The sequence below is a fragment of the Glandiceps talaboti genome, chromosome 7 (genome assembly GCF_964340395.1).
Source record: "Glandiceps talaboti chromosome 7, keGlaTala1.1, whole genome shotgun sequence".
In the NCBI taxonomy this organism is placed as follows: domain Eukaryota; kingdom Metazoa; phylum Hemichordata; class Enteropneusta; family Spengelidae; genus Glandiceps; species Glandiceps talaboti.
In genome coordinates, this window is record NC_135555.1 from 17,583,746 (window position 1) to 17,610,003 (window position 26,258).

At 35.3% G+C, this 26,258-nt stretch overlaps 2 protein-coding genes across 2 annotated transcripts; one reads left to right on the plus strand and one right to left on the minus strand.

Annotated features, from left to right (window-relative positions):
* Positions 1-1,234: 1,234 nt before the first annotated feature.
* Positions 1,235-5,435, plus strand: LOC144438029 (CUB and zona pellucida-like domain-containing protein 1). The gene is made up of 6 exons (XM_078127062.1): positions 1,235-1,369; positions 2,122-2,255; positions 3,648-3,902; positions 4,332-4,521; positions 4,686-4,777; positions 5,420-5,435. The coding sequence occupies exons 1-6, from the start codon at positions 1,235-1,237 to the stop codon at positions 5,433-5,435; spliced, it is 822 nt and encodes a 273-aa protein (XP_077983188.1).
* A 2,246-nt stretch (positions 5,436-7,681) lies between these two features.
* Positions 7,682-20,812, minus strand: LOC144438030 (arylsulfatase B-like). The gene is made up of 15 exons (XM_078127063.1): positions 20,707-20,812; positions 19,422-19,533; positions 18,937-18,988; positions 18,565-18,668; positions 17,170-17,291; positions 15,986-16,131; positions 15,744-15,845; positions 14,685-14,748; positions 13,456-13,553; positions 11,485-11,621; positions 10,960-11,024; positions 9,516-9,651; positions 8,943-9,001; positions 8,422-8,517; positions 7,682-7,851 (listed from the first exon to the last, which is right to left on the minus strand). The coding sequence occupies exons 1-15, from the start codon at positions 20,810-20,812 to the stop codon at positions 7,682-7,684; spliced, it is 1,569 nt and encodes a 522-aa protein (XP_077983189.1).
* Between the last annotated feature and the right edge of the window lie 5,446 nt (positions 20,813-26,258).

The following is a 26,258-nucleotide window of genomic DNA, read 5'->3' on the forward strand; positions in this document are numbered from 1 at the left end:
CTTGATAAATTTGAAATCGCATGTTTAATGTAAATACTTAAGGAGAACTACTCTAATTATTTCAAATATAAAAGTTATACATATATCGATCTCGCAAGAGAAATTAATTTATGACCAATTATCAACAAGCGTATCATTGTTTACTGATTAACAAGATTTAACGCAAATTTGGGGAAACATTAACATTGTGAAATTAGGTTTGCATAGTTCCTTGCAACAAAGGTAAGCAGTTATTGCATTGCTCTTAGAATTTTATGTCAGCTTAATGGCTGCATATATCAAAGGGACTAGAAGTGGAAGCCCTCAGTTGTTATTAGTTGAAGTGTCTTATTAGTAAAAGTCAGCCTGCCAATAATCGCAAGTTGCTCTTCTTTTTCATATTAAGAAACCTTTGCTGATCCAAAGAAGCGAAACCAGTGGTATGTTACGTAATCTGTTTTCAAACAATTATCTTGTAATGCATGGCATCTTAACTGTGGCATATATATATATATATATATATATATATATATATATATATATATATATATATATATATATTCGTGACATACCTGAATATTCTTATCAATTATCGGATAATAAAATACAAAGACACTTACATCATCTTGCCCTGAGAAAGTTTAACTTAAATACTCTTAGGAACATTCCATTCACTGTTGGGCTAATCTGTCCAATAATTTACAAGTTCATTAATTTTGAAAAATGTGTGTTTTATTTACTTATTAAATTGCATATGATGTGCATACTGTTGTTTTTCCCCCCGAAGCAAAAATTCTGCCATACATACCCTTTATGTATATACATAGGGCAAGTTCGAAATTAGCATGATGTTAGGTATTTCATGTAATTTCCGACTTATCTATTAGAGCATGCTCAAATGTCGAGTTTGAATGTGTTTAAAAAAAAAAATTGTCTTACTTAATTTAAGGGGATCTGCAGTGTGTTTAGATATCTTACTGAAAGTTTGATAGTGTTTGGTAGTGCTGTATTGGTTCTCTTTTTGAAGAGAACAGATAAACTTCTAATATAAGCATGAAATAAAAGGGCCAATGGGAGAAACTGTGTTAGTCTTTCCGAGAGTAAATGGATGTTAACGGTATCTCTTAGATTTAATAAACAATACTCTATTAATACTAATCGCTACTGTTATTGAGAACCCCTTTTCACTATTCTAGTGGCCAATACGATCCTGTGTAGTGGCAATCAGATGTCCCTAGTTGTTTCCCAGGCGTTGATGACGGGTGTATTTGGATTTGTCGGCGCAACTGCAGCTGATTTTCATTTGAGGGATCCATCTTGCATTGGAAGTATGTCAGACGACGTATTTGTGTTTGAGGCTATGCTTAACAATTGTGGCACTAAGAGAATGGTAAGGATTTGTACTTGTCTGAGGTTGGTGGCAGTACAATTTAGAAATCCAATAATGTTGTTTTCTGAACTTGCATTTGACGTTTAAAGCTCATAATTGAATAATGCTATAAACAGGAAACCATTAGCCTACCTATAGACGTGAAGGACTGACGCTACCACACTATTCCACTATTTTAACTGACCTTTTGATGTGTTTTATTTTGAAATTTCCAAGTCTACAGTTAAGTTAGTATTAAGCCATACCCAACCACACTCATAATTTGTGCAAAATATTCGCATAAATCTGACTAGAATCTGACGTACGTGGGTCGACAGTCCTAATTATGGATTCATCATATATGACCCGATTACACGATTTGCATAAGTCTAATTATATATTCCACCAATCGCGAACTATGTCGAAATGCCATTCGAGACCAGCTTAACTGAAGACCCCGGGTAGACGGGAGTCGTAATGTCAGATAGGATAAGGGAATAGTGTAGTAGCATGACGGCTACAGGTAGGCTAGGACACCGTGGACGGATTAAGAACCGTGTCTATCCATTGCAGCTAATTCAAGTCTTGTTTATGAAAGGAGGCTAATCCCCTATCTCTTACCCTTATGACTCCTTAGTTTGAATATAAACGTGTCAAAATTGTACAGGTGGTCCACTGTTTTACATTCTTGCAAGATGTCTTGTTAATACATTAAGAAGAAAGGGCAAAGTCTTTGTATATATGGGTGTTATTAAGACATTCTTTTTTTAAAGGAAGTATCGAATGGGCAAGGCATTGGATATAAAAACCTCGTCTACTCTGCAGAAGGCACACCTGTGCTTGAAATGAATTGCATCTATACAACGGGATATGACATTGAAGCTGTCCACATTATCACCAACCCCTGGTAAGATACATGTATTCTCAATACAGCTATTCAATGTGGTTAGATCTCTATGTATAAATGTGAATCTTCAAGTATGGAAAGGGTGCCAAGATTTGACATATATACAAACAACCAATCGACCGACCCTCCGACCGACCGACCGTCAGTCAGTCAGTCAATCAGTCAGTCAGTCAGTCAGTCAGTCAGTCAAGCAACCAACCAATCAACCACTCACTCACTCACTCACTCACTCACTCACTCACTCACTCACTCACTCACTCACTCACTCACTCACTCACTCACTCACTCACTCACTCACTCACTCACTCACTCACTCACTCACTCACTCACTCACTCACTCACTCACTCACTCACTCACTCACTCACTCACTCACTCACTCACTCACTCACTCACTCACTCACTCACTCACTCACTCACTCACTCACTCACTCACTCACTCACTCACTCACTCACTCACTCACTCACTCACTCACTCACTCACTCACTCACTCACTCACTCACTCACTCACTCACTCACTCAACCAACCAACCAACCAACCAACCAACCAACCAACCAACCAACCAACCAACCAACCAACCAACCAATCAATCAATCAATCAATCAATCAATCTTGCTTACCTGTCGCGGTGTGTGTGGTAATTGGATAGCAAAGTAAAGGATTACATCCATCCATCCATCCAATCACCCGGCTAGCCAGCGAGCTAGCCTGTCAGTCAGTCAGTCAACCCACCCACCCAACCACCCACCCATCCATCCATCCATCCAGATGCAGAGGTGGTGAGTTTCACGCTTTGAGCGATCATCAAACAACTAAATTGTGATTGTCAGAATCGGTACATACAATTAATATTTGTATGTATATATTGCGTAACAAGATGGTCGGACTAAGCTACTCCTTATGGGGGCTTAGAAGTAAACCCCCGTAAGGAATAGTAAAACCCCGTAAGGAATAGTTTAGTCAATTTAGTTGTCTGATGATCGCTCGAAGCGTGAAACTCTGAGTAACGACTTATAACATCCTTATTCTTTTGAATTAAGTCTATAATTTGCAGCGAGCACTGTTCTCTCCAGCGAGACACTCATATTCATATATATATATATATATATATATATATATATATATATATATATCTGTGTGTGTGTAATGTCATGTAATAGACGATATTTTGTTTAATTTTGATAATAAACGCTTGACATCCCAAACTTCAGTGTCTGTTTTGCACTTTGGCAAAGATATCTCTGTGAAGAGGCAAAACAAGAAAACTGCCTTTGCCAGCTATCATCAACTATAAAGTTCTATGCTAGGACATAAACGTCTTTGTAATTACATTAAGTAGATCGTGTCAATGTGTTGTATTCGTAACACATGATATTTTGTCCCCCTGTCCAGTGTTCTCCTAGCTCATTTCATCGGGTTCGATACCTTCAACCTATCAGTAACACTCTATAAAGATGACAGTTTTAGTGGTCATTTAGATCCCGTTACGGATTTCCCCATTCAAATATGTGATAGCACCTTACTATACTTTGGCATCATGATTGACAACAATGACGATTATCTGGAATTGTTTGTGGAGAATTGCTTCATCTCAGAGAGTGTGTACCCTGAGCTAACTGCACCCACTTATGATTTTATCACCGATGGGTAAGTCTGAAGATACCATAAGTTTGTTATGGAGTTAAACTAAAGAACAAATATTGATAATAACCTCATACAATTCACTTTATTATAAAAGCCATAACTATATGATGGCTTATTACAGTATATAGACTGAATACACAGTTTATCATAGGTGTGTAACTGCAATTGGGCTGCAAGTTAGAAAGAAGTTCAGTTAGTACCGGTTTTTCGAACTTGCGTCATCACATTGCAACTAAAGTTCCGTTACAATTAATCGCCATTTTTCAATTAACTGACAGGGAGAAACGTATAGCACTCATGAAGTGTATATAAAATCGTTATATGATACAGAGCAAACATTACCTTAATTATGAAGAACATTGTTTGACCAGAAGAACTTCACTTGGTGAGGATTGAAGTGGATAACTTAACATGTCTGTATTGAACCTCCAGATGCCTCACTGATGATGTGGCTGAATTAGACGTTGTGCCGGCTAACAGATTGGAGAGACATTACAGTGTTTATGTATATGGTGCTATCCACTTGATAAACACGACTGTTGTTGGGGAAAATATTGATTTGTACCTCCATTGCTCTGTTGATGTATGCAAGGTAGATGAACCTGGAACACCATGTGACCTGGTATGTAATAACATTCGCTCTAGATATGCAAAGTACTGTTAGGTAATTGCACAATTTGGAATATAAGATCAATTACAAGAGACTTTAATTGGAAATAGTTTTGAACAACATAACTATTTGCCCTAATAATTTAAGAATAATATTGTGTTGTTCCTTTTCTTTAGGGCTGTATGAATGGTCGCAAACGAAGAGACTCTATAGGGTTAACTAAGCCCTTCGTAACCCATGGCCCATTCAATTATTCTCCAGGAAAGAGGTGCGTGTTTCCATCAAGTAACTTATACTGCCAACATACGTATATATATCAATTAAATTATCTATTATTTTCATATTTCCGGAGTTCAGAAGATTTTCAATCTTTAGATATAATTCACTAACAATGAATTATATAACAATTGCCTTAGTGAATGGTAGATGGCGCTGTTATATAGGACCTTTAAGAGTGGATGAGGCTAGGATTGAATGTTTATTTTTAGATTTTAATTTATTTATTTTAAGCAATGGCTTCTTTGTACATACAATAAAGGCTTTTTGCAATATATTGGGTTACAGTCACAGACTTGGTCTAGTTGCTTCACGTTGACTTTTCAAGTAGGACGCCATGCTAAGAATGCTTTATAGATTAAGAATTACAAATAAATACCCAATCCCCATCCATATGGTCACTTTTAAAGTTAAATAATGTATTTTATCAAATCCAACGAACACACTGGATTGCTTTGTTCATTTATGGTAATTTGATTGATGGGTTGTTTGATTTGAAATCGGGTAATACACACACGAATAAGCTTCTGCCCAGCATTAAGTCTGAAACTTTATTCACCCCTGCTCTTTATTGATACCATGCCACAGATTGAATATAAATATATCAATAACCGACTTGTTTTATTGATTGCAGATGCAACAGTGAGTAAGAAAATCAAGTGATCTGACATGGACAACATATATAATATAATTTGACCTCATTTTGAAGATTCACTGTAAAGTCGTAACAGTTTGGTGATGGGTGTTTTGGCAACACATTCCTATTTATAATTATAATATTACTTCCGAATCGATTTTCCCTATTTAGATCGCCAACGCGATAATAAACGAATGTAATAATACTACCTATTTTGCTGTACCTCTACAAATTTAAAAGTGTCTAAAAGAATAAAATATCATTGTCATACCCTTTACGAGAGATGGGTTGATGAAATTCTGTAATGACTTTTCTTGAATTGGTTATCAATGATGTCTGTGGTCTAAGGCAGGGGAGTATACTAGTCGTAATTTATGGCGATTTGAGTTTCAACGCGCACTAGCACTGGATTCGTTAATTTAAAAAACCAAAGAACTTACCCCGATGTTATAGTCACCTTCACCTAACATTTAATTTCAATGCAAACCATAGTAAGTCTTGAAGAGGACCCTACAACAGTGATAAATGATCAATATGAATTTGCCCCTTCCGGTCAGAGTTCAGTCAAGCACAGCTTTTCAAAGTCCGCCCAAAATCCGTTTGATCTAACTAGAACTACCACCCTGTGTATATGTACATTCCACATTTGATTCAAATTCAAAAGCAGAATTTCTTCATTCCATAATACAAATATGGTTAATAATAAACAATCCTTTTGAACACACAATATTTCCTTTCCCTATTTAGGAAAATGTTTATAAAATACAGGTAATTAGATTAAAATAAAACACAGTTAATTAGATTCAGAAAAGAGCTTAAAATAACACCCATGTCTAACATAGGAGCTGATGATATCTAAACCATAATTTATCACTTTAATGCGAAACACGTGACTTCTATTTAAAGTCATAAAACAACATCACCCGACTTATCGTTTTGTCTCATTAATCAATTGATCCAAGCACATAGTCGGGACATAATCAATACAGTTCAGAAATTGGAAAATAATAGGCATTTTGAAGGTCCTCTGATATCACGAGAATTTCGAACTCTTAGAACTAAGCAACTATGGAAAATCGCGCATGACCATTTTGTCCACTGCATTGTGTAAAAAGTAATTGGACCACTTGAATTTGCCGTATCAAGCTACTTATTACGTTAATGCTAGCGTCCCAATTATTTGACCCCTTCAAACCATAATCTAAAAAAAACCTTTGTAGTTATATTCAGATTTGATATCTTTAATGGACACTCACTCATGTGACATTGTAATAAAGCCCGTTGCATCTAGTAAACAGTATGATAGTGGTGTGTAATTGGCTGTTAGTAACAGATTTGTTGGCTGTAACATATTTAAATTATTGATAAATCATTCCTGTTATCAACTAGTGAAGGATTGTATAAGTTTAGGTGTGCCCCTACATATATGATTGCTATCGTGTCATTGCTATCGGTAAGTTGTAGAGTCTTTGGGTCATTATCTCAGCCTGCTGTTTTCCAGCATGTTCTTTTGAATGAGACCAGGCAGTGTTTAGAACTACACCTTATTACGTAACGGGAATTTACATGACTTGCCATCGTGAATATCATGAGTATTGCATCATGGTTCAATCCCTGTTGAAAACAGTCGTGCTATATCCATGGTAACCACAACTACTCTAGTTATATGTGTTACACTGGCACTTGCAGGAGAACTATAAATGCGATTGCCACCGATAAGGTATTTACAATCTACAAATGATCCAATAGTTCATTGCATGCATCTGAGTACGCTCAGCAAGTTCCTAATCAGTTCCTCTAATTGCACTGTCTTCAATTTTTAATATCAACTGTGTGAATGCTTCCTGATTTTGCAAATCATGATTTCCTCCCAATGGACAGACTAGTTACATGTCCAATATATATGTCTTATACATTACATGTCTTATATACTCATGAAAGTAAAACAAGCATCAGAGAAAGCGAGTGCGATTGTAGTGATGGCTAGATACTTTCACAAACATTCACATCCTTTCCAGGCAAAGGCTAAACAACACTTAGACAACATTGGAATCCGTTGATAACACCTGATTTTATTTAATTTCAATTTCACTACAGTTAATTTCACAGAATATTATTATTATCTCTCTATATATATGATTATAACGTATTTCTACTTATTTGGCATATCCCACAATGCTGTCTACGCAATAGTTAATTAATATGATTTTCAATGTGACACTTGGGGATATGTTGTATCACTTGACAGACGATATTCCTTTAACACCAGCCTTGACTCCAGAAATTTCCAAAGTTCGTGGGGTCAGCCGCAGTGTCTTCCTCCGGCCAAAACGTCCATGCGGTTTCTTCATACGTTTCCAGTGCTTCACGAATATCAGCAACGACATCCGGGTGTTGATCAGCAACATTGGTATACTCATACGGATCATCTAGACAAAATCAAAATATCACATTTAATTGGGGCAATGGTCATATTAAAGTAAGATTCCAGTTAGGCTTATAAATGCCTTGCATTGATTATTGCTAAAACTCGCATACGATGTTGGATGATGAAAGCGGAAGTCGCTCTGGTAAGGTTAGAGTTATTTGAAGTTGTGCGCATGCGCACATTAGAACATGCTTACAGCTCATTACAGCTATATTCTATACTTTTGTTAAAGGGTAACGCCACTCCGATTCAAGTCATGTGTGGAAATTATGTAAATGTCTAGGTAACACACAAAAGTCAACTCATGAATATTCAATGTGTCATATGCAATGTTCAACCATTCCGTAGTTATGAGGATAACCCCCATCAGACAATATACGACCACTAATAAGGGCTGCCATTAAACAATGGACGGCTGTAATTTTAACTTCGTATTTCTCGGCAATTCCTTGTAATCTAAGTAATATAAAATCATAAAAAAGTTTACAAAAATGCTTTTTTATTTCCCGGAGTGGCGTTTCCCTTTAAGGCTGAAAAAGAATAATTTTAAAATAGCAATGATTTTCTATACCTTTAAGGTTGTACAATCTGACATTGACATCGGCATCGTCTGGAGAAGGGATATCTTGAAGATCACAGTCAGTGTACTGGGGTGGATACCAACCATCTATAGAGGAATGTATAAAAGACTATGCTAGAAGTCAAACTTCGCAAACTTGATGACAAAATGACACAATTGCCTTATGATACCACTGGTATATAAATGTCTGCCAAACTGAAATCATATACATAAAGAGCATAGCAATTTAAGAATCCTTTCAGATTCACTGCGTCAGCTTATGAATGTCTTATATTTGTAGAGAATGAGTAGCTTAAAGCTTCGAATTCACTTCCTTGTTACGGTAGATTCAAGATTACAATAAACACACAAAACATATTCCCACACGGTGTGATTATTGCTTGATGGTAAGATTGGCTAGTACTTGTCACTTCGTGTAATTTGATGGTCATCACATTCTCTGATCAGCTAATGGTGAAAGTAAACAAATTTGACTGAGTTAATCAATGTTGTTGTTTAGTTGGAACACTTACGTGATGCCCACGAGTAGGTGACAGATGGATGTCCGATAATGAGCTTCCAATCGCCTTTTCTGTGATATAGATAAACAGTTTGATACGATGTGACTTTACCATATGATCTAGGCAAGTATGTCTTTGAGACATAGACAAAGAGATAGATACAGGCATATAGGCAGACAGACAGACAGACAGACAGACAGACAGACAAACATATGCATGCATACATACATACATACATACATACATACATACATACATACATACATACACACATACATGTATGCATGCATGCATGCATACATACATACATACATACATACATACATACATACATACATACATACAAACATACATACATACATACATACATACATCCATACATACAGGCATGCATGCATACACACATGTACGCATGGCAGACATGGCAGACAGGCAGGCAGACAGTCAGACAGACCAACAGGCAGACTAATTTTAGACATACAAACATTTGAAAAATAGCCATATATCTAATAGAAGTAAGGCGTGAATTGTTTATCAGTTTGAAGCAAAGATATAACCCCAAATATTCAATCGCATATTACATACCTATAAGCTGTTACATTACTCCCATAAAACCCTTCAACACCTGCCAGGTCAGTGTCTAGTGTGATAAGCATTTCAGTACGTGGCGAAGGCTCTCCCTTGGAGAAGGCATCCCATACATTAATACCATCAAGATCATCTGAGATATGAATAATACAAAAATAAAAAGTATGGTGGTATGTTACACAATCAATGTTTTAAAGAGAAAAATACTAATGCTTTATAACTTGTTACTGTACGTAAATTAAGAACATATCGCCCTCAATAGAAAGAGTGCCCACCACAATTATTACGTCATGGGTTAACGCGACCAATCATATCGAGGTATTTGATGACTGAAGGTATTCAGTAATGTTGTTTGGTGTGAATCCACGAGTGCCTTTATATATTGTGATTCCCATTCGATTTTTTTCCACATGGCAGTGATACTTGGTTCCCTCCTGTAGTCTCCAACAGCAGAAAAAGCAGCACAGTGTTATATTCTTTCAATTCTATTACTATTCGACTTATGATGAGGGTCCCAAAAAGCAGAGCAATATTCCAGTCGAGGTCTGACCAACGATTTATAGGATATGCCTGCCTTTGGTATGTGTATCACAATGATAGATTGTTCTCTTCAGGAGACCGAGCATTTTATTACCCTAAGTGGTGATGTTATTGATATGAGTAGACCATTTCAGGTCACTACTAAGTTCTTCTCTAAGTACGGGTGGTAGCGTTACTGTTCCCCCTATTGGACCATTGTGTTGAGGTCGTCTTAAAGTGTGTCTGTATCAGATATTGAGTAGAAGTTTCTTTGTATAGAATGCAATCATCAGCGAAGAGTATAACTCTAGAAGAGATGTTGGAAGGCAAGTCGTTGATCTATGCAAGGAAAGGAAATGGGCCAAAACGGTGCCTTGTGGTATGTTAATTTGGCTTCAGTACACGATTCTCCTTCAAGAATTACTTGTTGATACTGATTAGTAAGGAATGAACATTTCAAGGTGTTGCTTGGCTTTTGTTGTCGAGAATCTTAGTAAGGTCATGAACTAAAGCAGCAAGTTGGGTGTCACATGCATGAGCTGCCCTTGCGAAAATCATGTTTTACGTCTCCTACTATCTTATGCTTCGTCAAAATGGTCCATGATGTGATGATGTAGAATGTGTTCTAACAGTTTGCATGGTATTGAAGTGAGTGAGACTGGTCTGTAATTTCCTGGATTGGTTCTGTCGCCTTTCTTATAGAGTGGTGTGATATTCTTATAGTCTTCTGTTTTGAAAAAGGAATGGTCACGAAACTTGGCTACAAATGGTCAGGCACAGATAGGGACTGTGGATTTATTATTTGTACAATTAATAATCCCCCCTCCTGGCTGAGACATAAGGCGGCATAAACCTCTGACACTTTGACCGACAATTTCATTTTTCTGAGTCAAACTATATGTATTGGCAATCTCAAACTTACCTGGAACATCCTGTCCAAGTAAACCATTGATCAGAGTCGGGTACATATCAGTTACATGAAATAAACTGTGAGGGTAGAAACAATAATTAAATATTATTCTCCAATATATTTATGGTCTAAGAGACGTTGTAGTGACAAATCCCTTGGGTGAAGAGTAAGACAAAGAAAAAAAAATATTAGCAATTTTAAACACTTTGACTCAAAATGGGTAGTGCTGAACCAGTGACCAAGATATTGTCGTGATTTTGAAACACTAAGTAAAACAAAATCGAAGCTTTTCGGTTTGCCCATGGATTCATTGTCTCTTACTTATGGGGCAATGATATCTTCTCTTTGCAACTGGAATTATTGAGTCATCATTTAGGATTCGTGACAGTATCACTGATGCTACTATCATGGAATAATGAACAATATCATGTATACAGGAAAGTAATTTGACATTGGGATTGACAGCAATTTGGAATGCTTTGTCACGAGATTTACATAATATGTAACAGGTAGGAGATTGGGATCGGAATAACATACCCGTCATGTGTGTAGCCAGTTTTTTCGATTCCTTTACCAGAAATAAAACCAACAGACTTGATCCCACCTTCAAAGTAGTTTCCCTTATTTCCTCTATATGGCCAGTTCGATGCTTGACTCCTTATGTCACCACCATTCTGTTAGCAAAGTCAAACATTTGACAACTGAAATTGCCATTGTCAAGAACAACAAGCTTAAGATTAAAGCTAGAGTAAGAATCAGTTAAGATGTTATATTATGAACATTTGATAAATCAAATCATATTAGAAAGACTAAAAGGGTAGTATTGACCAGTTAAAATGTTATAAACTGGGTGACTTGCCATACATACACACACACACACACGCACACACGCACACACACACACACACACACACACACACACATATATATATATATATATATTGATGTCACGGTATAGTAATATGGTTGAAACTACTTTGAATTAATTGTAAACATCATCAACCTGTACAGTTACGGTGTTGTTGTTTGAAAATATTCTTGATGTTCAAGGATTACCAACCATCGACCATCATCATCAGTGTAAACAGTGAACAAATACACCTCTACTGGACACATGTGTCGCCTTTCGTACAGTCACTAAAGTATATGGAGTAGACATGCTAATGTTACAACATCCTAAATATCTCCATTTGTGATAGTTGCGCAACGCAGTAAAATCGCTGTCCGTTATAAATTCAACTATTGACAGAATCTTTTAATGACTTTTGAGAATGTGTTTTTGAAAACTTCACCATGTTTTCGAAGAAATCGAGAGGGGGCATTTTTTGGCATAGCTGACATAGAGGATTTTTCTCACTGTAATTATCGTTAGTCAGTCTCTCAGTATGGATAATTTTTTCCCAATGAAAGTGTCTATATTATATCAAAGAGTTAATCAATACTCTTGACAAAACATCCCGTCCTTGACAAAATATAAATGTTCCCTACCTAAAAGTCTGTGGTGCAATTTTACTGATCTCAACATATAAGTTAGTAGCAGTAGTGACGGCACTCATTCGGAATACCGGGAGATTATATATATATATATATATATATATATATATATATATATATATATATATATATATATATATATATATATATATATATATGTGTATAGGAAGTCAGTGGTAAGATTTATCCGTAGCACAGTGCTCGTTACGTCTGCACGCAGAGCGGAGTATATGTTGAGGGTAGAAGAAAATCAAGTCGGGGTTTTCGTCTCTACAAGCCTGTTTCGTGAGTAAATCACTCGTCAGGAGATGTTGATGTACATGATCAACATCTCCTGACGAGTGATTTTCTCACGAAACAGGCTTGTAGAGACGAAAAACCCAACTTGATTTTCTTCTACCCTCAACATATATATATATATAACTCGGTGAGTATCAATCTGCTAAGACAGTGCTCTATACCGCAGTGGCAGAGCGCAATAGTTGTCTGATGATCGCACTATGCGTGAATGCGTGAAACTCCGAGTTACAACCAAGAAAGAGTTCCAGAACTACCAAAACTACCAAAACTATATATATATATATATATATACAAAACTATTACGCTCTGCCACTGCGGTATAGAGCACTGTCTTATAGCAGATTGATACTCACCGAGTTATATATATATATATATATATATATATATATATATATATATATATATATATATATATATAACTCGGTGAGTATCAATCTGCTAAGACAGTGCTCTATACCGCAGTGGCAGAGCGTATATATATATATATATATATATATATATATATATATATATATATATATATATATATATATATATATATATATATATATTCCATTGTTTCTGTGCCATGTCTACACTAATCGCACATCCTTTCTAGGCAATCATGGAGTGATAATGGAGATTTTGGTGCAGTCTCCTTACCAGTAACTCTATATTGATTGATGTGCCTACATCCCTCAAATACTATACTATGCTATTGATGACGATACTTACATCAGCATGGAAAATGAAAAGTGAATCATTAAACATTCCCTTGACCTTCAATGCTTCGACTATCGAGCCAGCAATGGCATCCATGAAAGTTACTTGTGCTGAGTAGGCAGATAAAAAGGAGAGTGTATTACTGACTGATTAGAAAATGGAATTAGGGGAGTGTCCTGTTAACATTGAATTATTTTATTATGTAACTTTGTATTATTTTGTGATTTTTCATCATACTGGTGCCACTGGTTAGAAATCCCACTGCAACCACTTTCACCACTGTGCCCATCATACCGTTATATCAGAACACATCAGTTATTGACAAACATGCGGTGAATCATGGTTGAGGTGTGAAGGGAGGAGCGTGTCTGACAGGAGTAAAGGATCATTTGGTGAAATGGATATGTTGACTTCAGTCTTAACATTGACATGAGTGCGTTCATCTAGTCTTTGCTCCAAGTGATTTTACAAAATAATACACACATAAACATAACTTAAGTTTCTGCAAAACATCATTCAGGTTTGGGGCTACATGACGTGGCTACCCATGGAGTATGTAGTGTAGAATACATCTATATCACTGTTTGTTTGTGTTGATAAAAAATATTTCCTCTGTCTCTAGTGGGATGCGTACCCTGCACCCCCTGACTACTCCTGAGCACTAACAACTATGCACAGGGATATGGTGTTAAGAATGCATTTGAAATATTTGAGCAGTAAACATGGTTTTAGAAAGGAAATCGAGAGAGGGTATCTTTTTAGCATAATGACATAGAGGATTTATCTCACTGTAATTACTGAAAGCTTTTTGTAGGTTCTAAACCATCCAGCATTGACTGGGTGAGAATATTAGAAATCAACCAAGTGCATATGTGTGAAGCATGGTCAGTTTGACATGAACAAAGAAATCAAGTTTTTGACGAATGTTTCTGGTGTTTTAATACTAGTGCACTAGTGCACTACCATGTTGCTGCATAAGTGGTTATCCATTTCCAAATTAGTACTTGACCAGTACACTTAGACATGTCTCAAATCTGATCACAAGGAATTCAACTGCAATCATGACCACTTGAACCTTTTTAAATTTGTGTTTGAGAAGTATTACAGCTGCTCCTTAAGTTGGTACATTGAACCCTTTGATGGACTTTGATTTTCCAATAACTTGGGCCAAAGAAAGGCATGTCAGTAATATTCATTGTAATGCAGCGATTGGAATCGCAAGATTAAAAAATATACATTACCACAAGAAATACGACGATTGTCATTTGGAACACAGGAATACATATCTTCCCATTCTTTGGGTACCTAAATTAAATTTACACACAATTAAATCTCTGAAAGTGAAAGGTATATAATCATTGTAACATAAATAAACAGCGACACTGCTCTACATGAATTAAGACACTATTAGGCCTAATAAAATATTTTGTGGTTCCGATTATGGACAATTTTGGAATAGGTGGGGTAGGTAATTTTTTTATTTCATTTTACTATATTTCAAGTTTTTTCATGTGTGAGTGTTTAGTTCAGGTAGTTATGTTTTCTGGTGTTTTCCAAATGGTCTCTGTATTATTGTTTTTTTCTCTCATCAAATGTACAGCCATTGGAGATTGGAGGAACAGTTTTATAAGTTGATATCAGTTTCCGCATCCACTATATTGGTGAGACTTCACGATTTTCGCGATTTTATTTTATTCTCGAATATAGGTTTATGGTCGGCAGTGAAAAACTATGTGGGGTCGAGTAACAGGAACCAAATATTTTTTTTTCTTTAGAAAATGTAAACGGATGTAAGCATTGTAAAACAGCTAAACAGTTGCACCGCACTACGTCAATTTTGTTTCATTTACTTGGATCGGCTGAGCGGTGCACGCATATTGTGGTTTCAATACTTCAATAGGCACAAGATGTACAGACACCTGATTCAAATGCGAGCTCCTAGGACAAAACAATTATTAGCAACACTCAAACAAAACTTTGTGTTTGTATAGAAAATTCCATGATTTTTTCACCCAAAGTGAACTCGACGATATGCAAATAAGCCCGTTTCAACTGAATGTTGCATTTGCCTGTAAACAAAAAGTGCTTCATCTGGACATGTATTCATAACCACTAAACATGAATGAAAATCAAAGATGGCTGCGAAATCACTTAAGCAACATCTCAACTTGCCTCTCCAGACAGCATCATAACAAGACTGGGTGCCAGAATAACCTAAATTATGCCTCTACAAATCCTTTATTCGATGATGCAACTTAGTAGTAATAACTTTTACCCCAGAAATAATTAATATTGATTACCTCTCGAGGTGTATGTGGTAACTGGAAGGGAAAATACAGGAACATTGGTGTATCAGGATCATGACTTTCAATGTATGACAAAGCTTTCTTCTGGAATAATTCCTGAGGAAACAAAACAATGACGATCATAGGAAAAATACAAAACAATTTACAAAACAAATCTAGAAGTTAAATTAAATTAGATTCTAATATCAGTATTGAAATATAAATGAATGTTGTTATTAACGAACATAAATACATACAGAATTATAGACGCAAGATATTTCTGGTCCATTTTGTGGCACGCCATCATCTACCAAATCATATGCCAAGTATTGGTGTGGGCCAGTACCTTCAGAAAATGAATAACAAATATTGCATGGAACATCAGCTAGAAATAAATGAATTCCTAGAAGACAAACAAACAAACAAACAAACAAACCTACCTACCTACCTACCTACCGAGTACCTACATGCATGCATGCATACATGTACAGAAATAATAATTAAAATTATACAATAAGAATTTTAATAATTATCAAGTTTTTTGAACATTAACCACCCTAAGTGGAGTAGTTTGTTATGCTGAGTTCAAAAGGGGCTAATTTTATGAACATCCATTGCCATGGTAATTTTACCAAAATCACCACAATATGTGGATTTTTTTCAAAACTTTGACACCAAACAGAGGGAAATTAGTAAAAGAAATTCCTTGTTTTTGGCATGTATGAGTTGTTGCTATCTCTTGTAATACAACCTGTCCAAAAAAGGATAGCTGTTTCCATGGAAACGTACAGTAGGCTTGGAAATGTCGTTTTGGTTAAATACATATGCATCTGACAAATAACATAATAAAATTTAATAATAATCAGATTTATTTGCATCTCACCTACCCTACATGGAAGAGCCTGTTATGCTGAGCTAAAAAATATAGTCATGGTATGAATATCCGTTGCCATGGTAACAAATTCACCATGTTATGTGGAGGAAACATAACCTGGGGTAATTTATTATGCTGAGTTCATAAAGCAATTATTATTAAAACGTGTTTTGCTATGGTAATATGTTGATTTTTACAAAAATGAGCTATAAACCATGGAAGAAACAACAAATTGGAAAACGTTTCTTTGTTTATGGCATTTATGAGTCTGTGATATCCATTGTAATGTAGTTTAATCCCTGCTGTTATCTTTTCAATATGTGTGCTCATTTGGCTGTCGCCATGGGTGTGGTCTTGTTGCTAGGCATATTTGCATACACATTTTTAATTTTTACTCATTTGCATACCAGATTATGTTGTTATTTATTTAAAATATACTGTCCCAGGCTGCAGAGGTAAGAGGTGAGCAACCTAATCGCTGGGCCACCGATCAACCCACACACACACACACACACACACACACACTCACACTAATCGTTGAATGCACAATGCATCTATATTCCTTACCAGTTTCTCTGAATGTATGCTCGTAATATTTAACAGCAGCATTGTAGAAACCGTAATAATGATCAAAACCCCGTGTTGGACCAGACGGAACATACGAACTATTGCAGAATCCTAAATGCCATCTGAAATATAGATATACACATGTCTTTACATATATATAAGGTGCAATTAATTTCTTAATCTAAAAACAACGATCCATCCCCAAGGTGAAGTTTTTAAAAAACAAGTGACCTATCGGTCAGAATAGCTCCGCGGCTTTCACAGTTTTCACCTTTTACAAACAAGATATTTTCAAGTATAAATTGACCCATAGTATAAACTTAGATATAGTTTTTTTTTCATTTTGATCTAAATTGCAAATCTGTAGTACAATAGATTTAGTAATTATAAACGGTAATTTATTTCATCGTGAAGAAAATCCAGCACTGATTAAAAAAAAACGTACTCAAAATTAAGATGTACTACATGTGATCACGTGATTACTAGTTGGAAGACGGCATAGTCAGTTGACCTAAACCACTCAAAACAAAGTGCATGTGGATGTGAAAGCACATGACCCATTCTGACAACCGCCATTTTGTTCAACCTCCGAAGATCTCACTGTTCCAAATCAATCTTCTTATGAACGTGGAAAAAAATAAATACCAGTGACAATCAAAAACAATCTACACAATAAATTTGGCACACAGCTATGCTATTTATGATCGAATATGAGCATATCAACTCCGTTTGTTAAAGCAGCAATACACACAAAATAGTATTGGTTGCAATACACATGCTCATTATCATAAAGCTTGAAGTTTGCAACCCTTTTTCGAACAGACACTTATCACTGATGATGCACGATGTGTAGAATTATATAGCACAGCACATTACTTGTTGTCTGCAATCACTGGTTTCCTTTCGAAAAGTGGCTGTTTACTTCAGTCTAGTGGGCTGATTTCTAATGTGGCGTCGGTCACTATATTCATTTAATTTTTATTCGAAAAATACAAAAAAATTCAACAAAAAATAGAAAAGGACATGTGCTGACTTGAAATTAACAAATCTGAGTAAGGTACCCTCTGCGCATCTACATGCCAGATATCAAAGTAGTATTGGAGAAGAAGTTGAAAATATCGTTTTTGACAAACAAATCATAAACAATTGAAAACGGCACAGAACAACTTGGCATGAACCAATCTGAATAGCCTTCCCCCAAGGAACTTGTAGACCAAATATCAAAGTATTTTAGCTGGCGGGTTTGGAGTAGAAAATGAAAATAAAAAAAAGTAGAGAGACGGACGACATTCGACGATGGAAAATCAACCTATTAACGCTTAAGCTCCACTCAGCTGTCGCTAACAGCGGAACCGACAAATCGCGTTAAAATGACAATAAAGGAAATGGTCCTACTTTCCAACCCCATAGGTAGTATATCCAACATCTTGTAGTCTCTTGGGAAATAATTCGTAGTAGGTGGGCACCCCATGAGGTCTTAACGTGAAGTAGATTAAATGCTGTATAGAAATGATATTCATTAAGTATCTCAATGACCAGATACAATTATGACATGTTTCAATAGCAATGAAAAAGATTACATTTTTTTAATTATAAAAAACGAAAGGTTTATAACTACAAACTACAGAAAGTCGTGTTGCTATATCATTGCATGTAGATCAAGAAATGGATAATTATTATAACGAAGTCATGAAACAAACATTGTAAGATGATATTATAAGTACTATTGCATAAATTTAAACATAATATCAGATTGATATAAATTACCTGTCCTCCAATGTTTGACGGATACCTTCCTGTCATAAGAGCTGATCGGGTCCTGAGATGAAAGGTTTTGAAATTAAAGAAATTTTTGAACGATGAGTTGATGGAATTTGAAACCTTCACACCAGATGGTATGGAAATGGTACTGTATGGTACGAATAACCTTCACACCAGATGGTACTGTATGGTACGACCTTCACACCAGATGGTACAGAAATGGTACTGTATGGTACGAATAGTGACTTTAATATTCCACGTGATAAAATCCTTTCAATTATTTTGTTTGTTGGCAGGCAGGAACTTTCATGCAAGGTCAAACTAAAATAACTACTTTTATTTGTCTGAAGAACTCTGTGCTGTGATTTTGAATATAAAGTGTCAAAATCTTCTTCAACTACAGATTACACACATTGAGATAGTAGAATTTGTAATGTACAAATAACCTAAACTTGAAGTCTAAATATTCTAATGTAGACATGTATACTCACGGGCTACAGACTGCCATTGTGTACAGATTTCCAAATTTAACTCCATTATTTGCCAGTTCTTCGAAATTTGGTGTCAACACTCGGTCATCATGCCAACTTATGTCGTTCCATCCTACAGACACGATTGTATATAAACAAAACGAAGTAAATGACGAAACCTTTATCTATTTCATATTTCGTGAACTTTATTTTAAATGACGAAATTTGTTAAAATGGGTTCTCATTTCTAAGCCATTCAATAGAATGTTTTACCTTACAATAAATCTAGTGAGAATGATATTGCTATTGGTATCACTTCCATTGAAAAACAATATCTGAGGCTGACAATCAATAATAGGTGGTTAAAATACTGGCAATTCATAGAAATTTGATGTAATGTGAAATATACTGCCATTTTAAGCTGCACGTGCCATCGACTATCCGTATTTCACTGCCTTAAAAGATATCTGAGGCTGACAATCAAATGTGTGGTTTTAAAAGAGGAACGAGGGCAGTGCGTAGAAATAAACAATCGCCAATTATTTGAAACGGCAATATTGAATAGAATAAAGACAAAGAGTAGGTTAAAATAAAATAAATCGACAAAATTTACTTTGCTTATATTTCTTACACACGAAATGTGATTTGAACGATAGATAACAACGCCTGTCATTCAACTGATATATAACACTTACAACAGTGAATTTTAAAAATTCAAAAAGCGGATATCGAGTATGTCAATAATATAGCAAATACAACTTGTTTGTGAAAAGGAGAGACTTCTAAAAGATATGTACACGTTATGATTATATCAATCGAACAAAGTCTGAGCTCTGTCATAAAATGTTAAATGAACTATTTATAAGTTTACAACTACTGTTAATTTAGATGGTTGAAAATGAAAGGGGTGTAGGAATTACGGAATCCAAGGCATTTGATAAAAAAGACCCTTAGGCCTAAAAAAAATTGTTTGGTTCCAACTAACTTTTCACAGACGACCCTACATTGTTTTATGTATTCGAGAAAAAATTATAAAATCGCAAAAATTGCGGTCTAGCGAGAAATGGTGGTTGCGGAAAATGACATCAACTTAAATATAAATTATATAAACTGTTCTTCCAATCTGTAATGGCTGTACATCTGATAGGAAGAAACCAATAACACAGACGCCATATGGAAAACAACGGAAAAGATAACTACCTAAACTATACACTCACACATAAAAAACAGTATCACAATAATCTACCTACCCCTCCTATTCTTAAATTGAGCGTAATCGAAACTACAAATTGCCTTTTGGCCTTACCGTGGTCATCAGACATCATATATATTATATGAGGTTTGTGCTGGGCCTCTGATGATGAGCTCGAGTCTGATGATTCTGCAGACGTAACAGATAAAATTGCCGTCATTACCAAGAGTTCCTTCAACATGGCTGTGTGATGTTGGAGGCTTGTCGCTCGATGAATCTGGGATGGAAACAGACGATGGATAACACATCATACAATTAGTCATGTCAGTAACTGATACGTAAAACCGTGAATATGAGAAACATATATCGTGAAAACAACTTTTAAAGCCTTCGACAGGAATTCAGTTATCATTCTGATTTTTGTAATCACTACGTATATTAAGTCGGAATGTTACTGAAAAGGGACGACGCCATATAGATCAGATTACTGTATGAAAAAGCATTTCGAAATACACAGACATTGACAGGTGTATAAAATAGAATCGAAAAAACAGACATACACAATTTAATCTATTTTAAGAAATATTCTTGTTTCAAATCAAGCTCCATGGTTTTACTCCAGGGTGTTATGCAAAAGACACAAAGTACTTTAAAATCAAAGCTGTCAAATCCACCAGACGTTACCAACAGTGTGTAACATATCATCATCATCATCATCATCATCATCATGCATTTACTGTAATATCATCATGCATTTACTCTAATGGTAAAGTAGTTGAAATACCAAAAAAAACCCCAAAAAACAACAACAACAACAACAACAACAACAACAACAACAAAAACGTGGGGAATAAATTAACGATGAAACTATCAGGTATTTGGAGTTATAGGTAAATTTGCCAAAGCTGTGAATCTACGAGGGGGAAAAATGTTTGAAAATACAATATTCATTTAAGACATACATACCACTGTAGTTATACTCAACAAAAACTTTGGTGTTCAACTATCCTTTTGTGGAATGATTAGCAAATAAAGTACGTATACGTGTAAGCATTGTTGTATATGTGTATTATAGCTTACTGAATGTTAATTAGTCAACAACTGGTGATGTTGTTAACCAATAGTACGTCGTGACGTCTCCAACAAAATAGAAAACGTATGGCATTGCCCATGCATTTTCCGGACAACTGCCCCCTCCCCCACCCGCCCACGCAAACTGTTCCAACCATACGTCATGGTAAGTTCATGTCGAGTAAAGTCACGAAGCAAAATTTGGTGACGTTTAGGGTTGCTTCGTTTGAAAATCATCGAAGCCGCATTGCACTTGTATCTTTTCAGCTGATCTACGACAATATAAATAATTGGTGACAACGGGTTATTTAGTGGCCTTGTCACTGTTAGCGGTGAAATGCAGAAATGCTGTTATCTTCATATAGAGTGGTGACGAAAACTGATACAAATAAAAGAAAGGACGAGTGTAGCAATAAAAGTAATGAGATCGAATGAAGATACACGTAACCATTTAATTCAGTCCTTGGTATAAAAGAAACATGTCCACAATACTTTATAATTACATTTCATTTTTGTACGTATCCATCAATTCAAAATACAAACTAATAATGTCTCCAGCAATCTGGATTATTGGGGAACGCCTTATAGTGAGCTCACCTATGATATTAACCTTTTTAATTATAATTTTGTGTTGTCGTCTCTTGCATTATATCCACACAGATATTTATAAGATAAAGACCTTTGAAAGGCCACACTGGGAACAAAATTTTCATAGATATTTAGTTTTGTTTTCACTGCCCTCTTTATATTTTGTCATGTATTTATTATAAATGTTATTTACAGTGTCTAAGGAGACAGACTTGATTAGCAAGTAGCTATTTTCTGGTCTCCTTTTACCTACCTCAAAAATGTATTATTTATTTTATCTACAAATGTAAATTTAATAAGTAGGTAATAAAGAAGATATATTATTGTACGTTAATTTAGGATATACTTTTAACGTTAAATTTGTACTTCTTAGTGGCACATAGCTTGTATACCTACATAATTACATACTGCACCATTCACAAATAGTGGAGTTCTTGTAATGTATCCATCACCATGGATATGGCTATCAAGTCTACATCGAATCTTAACAAAAAAAAAAATAATCAAAGCTTGCCCTTTTATTATTTGTGTCTGATTATTTTACTTTAGTATTATATTTACTTTAGTATTACTTTGGTATTCTATCTTCATTTAAGTGTGATTGAAGGTATAAAATACGTTCAGATTTTATTCAACATGAAATACTGTGATTACACTTCGTATTGATTTCGAAATTGTTAATCAGATGAGATTTTAACTTTAAAATGGTTGGTAAGGATAGGATTTTAAGCAACTGAGTTCCCCTAAATCCCCAATCCTCATGAAACACATGTACATTACAGTATGTTCTCCACTGTATAATTTGTCATCTACGATACATTTTACCAGGGTGGGAACAATTTGAGGAAATACTTTTTTGTCGTTAACTAAAGTGATCTTATATTGATCATGACATTGATCAATTCGCTTAAAGTTACCATATTGTGAACTATAAAACAGATGTGATGACATGGATGGATACGTTGTATTTGTTTTACCGAGAGAAGAATCCATATTGTTACCGATGACAGAATATAACTTTCTAATATTCGCAAAGTTTTGACGTGACACAAGGTCACAGTGAACTCTCAGTTGTCGTGAAGTAATACTTAGAACAAATGTTTGCCTGTCACTTATAGTATTCTTGTAAGATGACAACATTAAGTTATTATATAAAATCAACAGTGTCAAGTAATGACTAATTACAGACAGTGGAAAGAACAGTGACGTGATCACATTGTTTAGCTAGTTGTCAATATCATTTGCATTGAATTAAGGCAACAACAACACTTCCGTTTATTAATTTATGGTGCTGATTATTTTATCGCCCAATCATTTGAGTATTGTATATGTTATGTTTTATAATAATTAATGTTTGAATAAAGATGGATCAACTCACTTTGGAAGCGAGCGAGCTGGAGGCAACAGTTCGGCCTAGACTAGGAGCTTCGGTCTGCACTGTGGCTACTTCTAAAATGATCCCGGTTAACCATGAACACTGTGTGTAGTCTAAGCTCATTCTCTAAATTTCAAGTGATTTCGGTACACAAGAAGTGTAGATATGAGAGTGATACGAATATAGTAACACGATATATCAGCTGAGTGCGAAGATCACCAAATAACAATATCAGAATGGATGTTTGTTTGCGAGATGCCATGATGAATGGAGTTCATAAAAAAACTGTTCAATGCTATAATTATAAATTGCATGAACAATTTTTTTCTCAAGAATAAATTATTTACACATTTGTTCAAATACCTTTTGCTTTGTTACCCCATACAAATGCTTATACATATCATTGATAACAAACATTGTTATCAACCCATCAGGAGGATAACCTTAAATGTAAATGATTTAACAACATACAGAGGGTATGCAGATTTATAAATTAGTCAAGTTTATGGTTTTCTTGAATGCAAAACATTTCACCAAATTCTTAACAGTTATTCGATCTTAAGACATCTAAACAATATTACTGGAGACAGTTTCAGTAAGTGTTTAAACACACATGACGTGATGAGTGATTGACTGAACACTATAAATACTAAGTAATATGAAAATAATGGGTCGTGATGTAAAAGTAAACATATCAACATGTACTAGTAATATGCAGGGTTAAATGTTAAAATATCAATGCGAAGTTCCATACACACGTTTCACGCCACGACGTTTCACGACAAGACAAGGACAACATACAGTGCTTCCAAATCTAATTCAGAAACCTTTGTTTAAAATGAAGTCACATCAATCATTCAACATTTAACTACATACGGTTTGGTGGTTGACTTGATGTAGACTGATCGACTTGATTTGCTGACATGTTTCGTGGCGATTTGTCCATAGGGTCAATTCAAATTCTAAAGAATTAAACGATCTTATATCAAACAATTTCTACATAAACACTTTGGTAATCCATAAGGGTTGATTATTTATGAATACGCTTTTACAGAATTATGACGTTACTATACCAGCATTTGTTGTTGACTCATTCCACATTGTATTAATCCTGACACATTGATTGATTTACTTAGTATTACCATATTGTCAACTCTCTATGTCAATGAAGTACATGTACGACCGATGAACTGGTGCCTAGTATAATTTCTAAAAAATGTAGTAGTCTCGGTTACCAAGCCTCTTGCCGTTGAGGGCAGATTTTGATTTATCTCCTGACAAAGGTGGTTCCTTCAAAACGTTTACACCGTGATTTCTTTTAAATATCTGAAAATTCACGATTATTTTTGTCCAATCTGTTACTGTCCAAGATCTTGCCACGTCCATGGTGCTCCCTACTATAGGCAACGTTGTATTTTCCTAGGCTTAACCCGTGGTTTTCACTTTCGAGGCGTATAAATATGTATAAAATTACTGTAGTTAAAATGTATCTGAAGAAAACAAGCTCCAGATGTTATATAATTTGGTGTATTCATTGATGATAGCAAAGTGTACGTGTTTTTATAGTTTTTGATAGTAATATGTTATTTGCATAATTAATGAATTTAGGTTTTGTATTTAAGCAGTCTTGGCATGTAGGAGGCAGTGTTTTAATTTTGAGCACCGTCCATCATCAGTCTGAAGGCATTTCTCACTGGAATTGCCCAAACTTGCTTCTCTTGTTCCCCATTTATATTAAAACGCACATATTTACCAAATTCAGTCAATGCAGAAACCTGAACTGTTACTGGAACGGACTGGAACTGACCTGTCAACACACTGCTTACGATGCATTCTACAGGAAAATCTTCGTATTCAGAACGCAGAACGAAACGATCACCTCGACAAAAGTCTTCATATATCATTAGAGTAACATCAGGTGAAACGTCTACGATTCCAAATGGCCGGAGGATCTTTGCTCCAAAAGTCAGCTGAATTGATATCAACATTTCGATTGCTTGTGCTCACGACGTACTCAAACTTCAGACATTTTCGAAACATATGAGCGGTTTACCACCTAGCACAGTGAACACACTATTTCCCGTGATTCCCATCATCATGCTCATCGTACATATTACGTACACATATCGTACGGGGGGTTATGGTTATGCAACAGTACTAGAAGAAAAGGGTACCCGTTACCAAAATAGAAGTGCACCATCACATGAGTTCCATTTTTCCGCTGGTCTTGCATACAGTGTTGATCGACGGGGAATTGTAAATAAGGAACGGGAAAGCAAAAATTATCGGAAAAAAAAGGATCGACGCAGGGTATTCAGGGCACGCGCGCGCTGACCAATCAATATGGGAAGCTGTTCAGGCCAAAAGTATTATTTTATTTTTATTTTATATTTTTCGTACTTACAAATTAATTTTAACCGTTTATGTACTTTTATTCCATGTTCACATTATTTTAATTGAAATAAGTTTTCATTTATTTGAGAATATTGTTTTATTTTTCGTCAAACCAGAATTTTTTTAAGGATAATATATAATTGCAAGTCAACATATATTTTTTGTTAAAGTTTGTTATTTTATTTTTTAAATTTAAAACTTTTTTTTTTTCCTTTTCAACTTTTTTTTTGCAGAGTCT

Excerpts from the sequence above, each read along its gene's own strand:
- LOC144438029 (XM_078127062.1), top strand. The coding sequence starts at position 1,235 with ATGACGGGTGTATTTGGATTTGTCGGCGCAACTGCAGCTGATTTTCAT. Across the intron at positions 2,256-3,647 it reads CACATTATCACCAACCCCTG|TGTTCTCCTAGCTCATTTCA; the intron begins GTAAGATACATG and ends CCCCCTGTCCAG. Across the intron at positions 4,522-4,685 it reads CTGGAACACCATGTGACCTG|GGCTGTATGAATGGTCGCAA; the intron begins GTATGTAATAAC and ends CCTTTTCTTTAG.
- LOC144438030 (XM_078127063.1), bottom strand. The coding sequence starts at position 20,812 with ATGACGGCAATTTTATCTGTTACGTCTGCAGAATCATCAGACTCGAGC. Across the intron at positions 9,002-9,515 it reads AGTAATGTAACAGCTTATAG|AAAAGGCGATTGGAAGCTCA; the intron begins GTATGTAATATG and ends TCTATATCACAG. Across the intron at positions 7,852-8,421 it reads CAGATTGTACAACCTTAAAG|ATGATCCGTATGAGTATACC; the intron begins GTATAGAAAATC and ends GATTTTGTCTAG.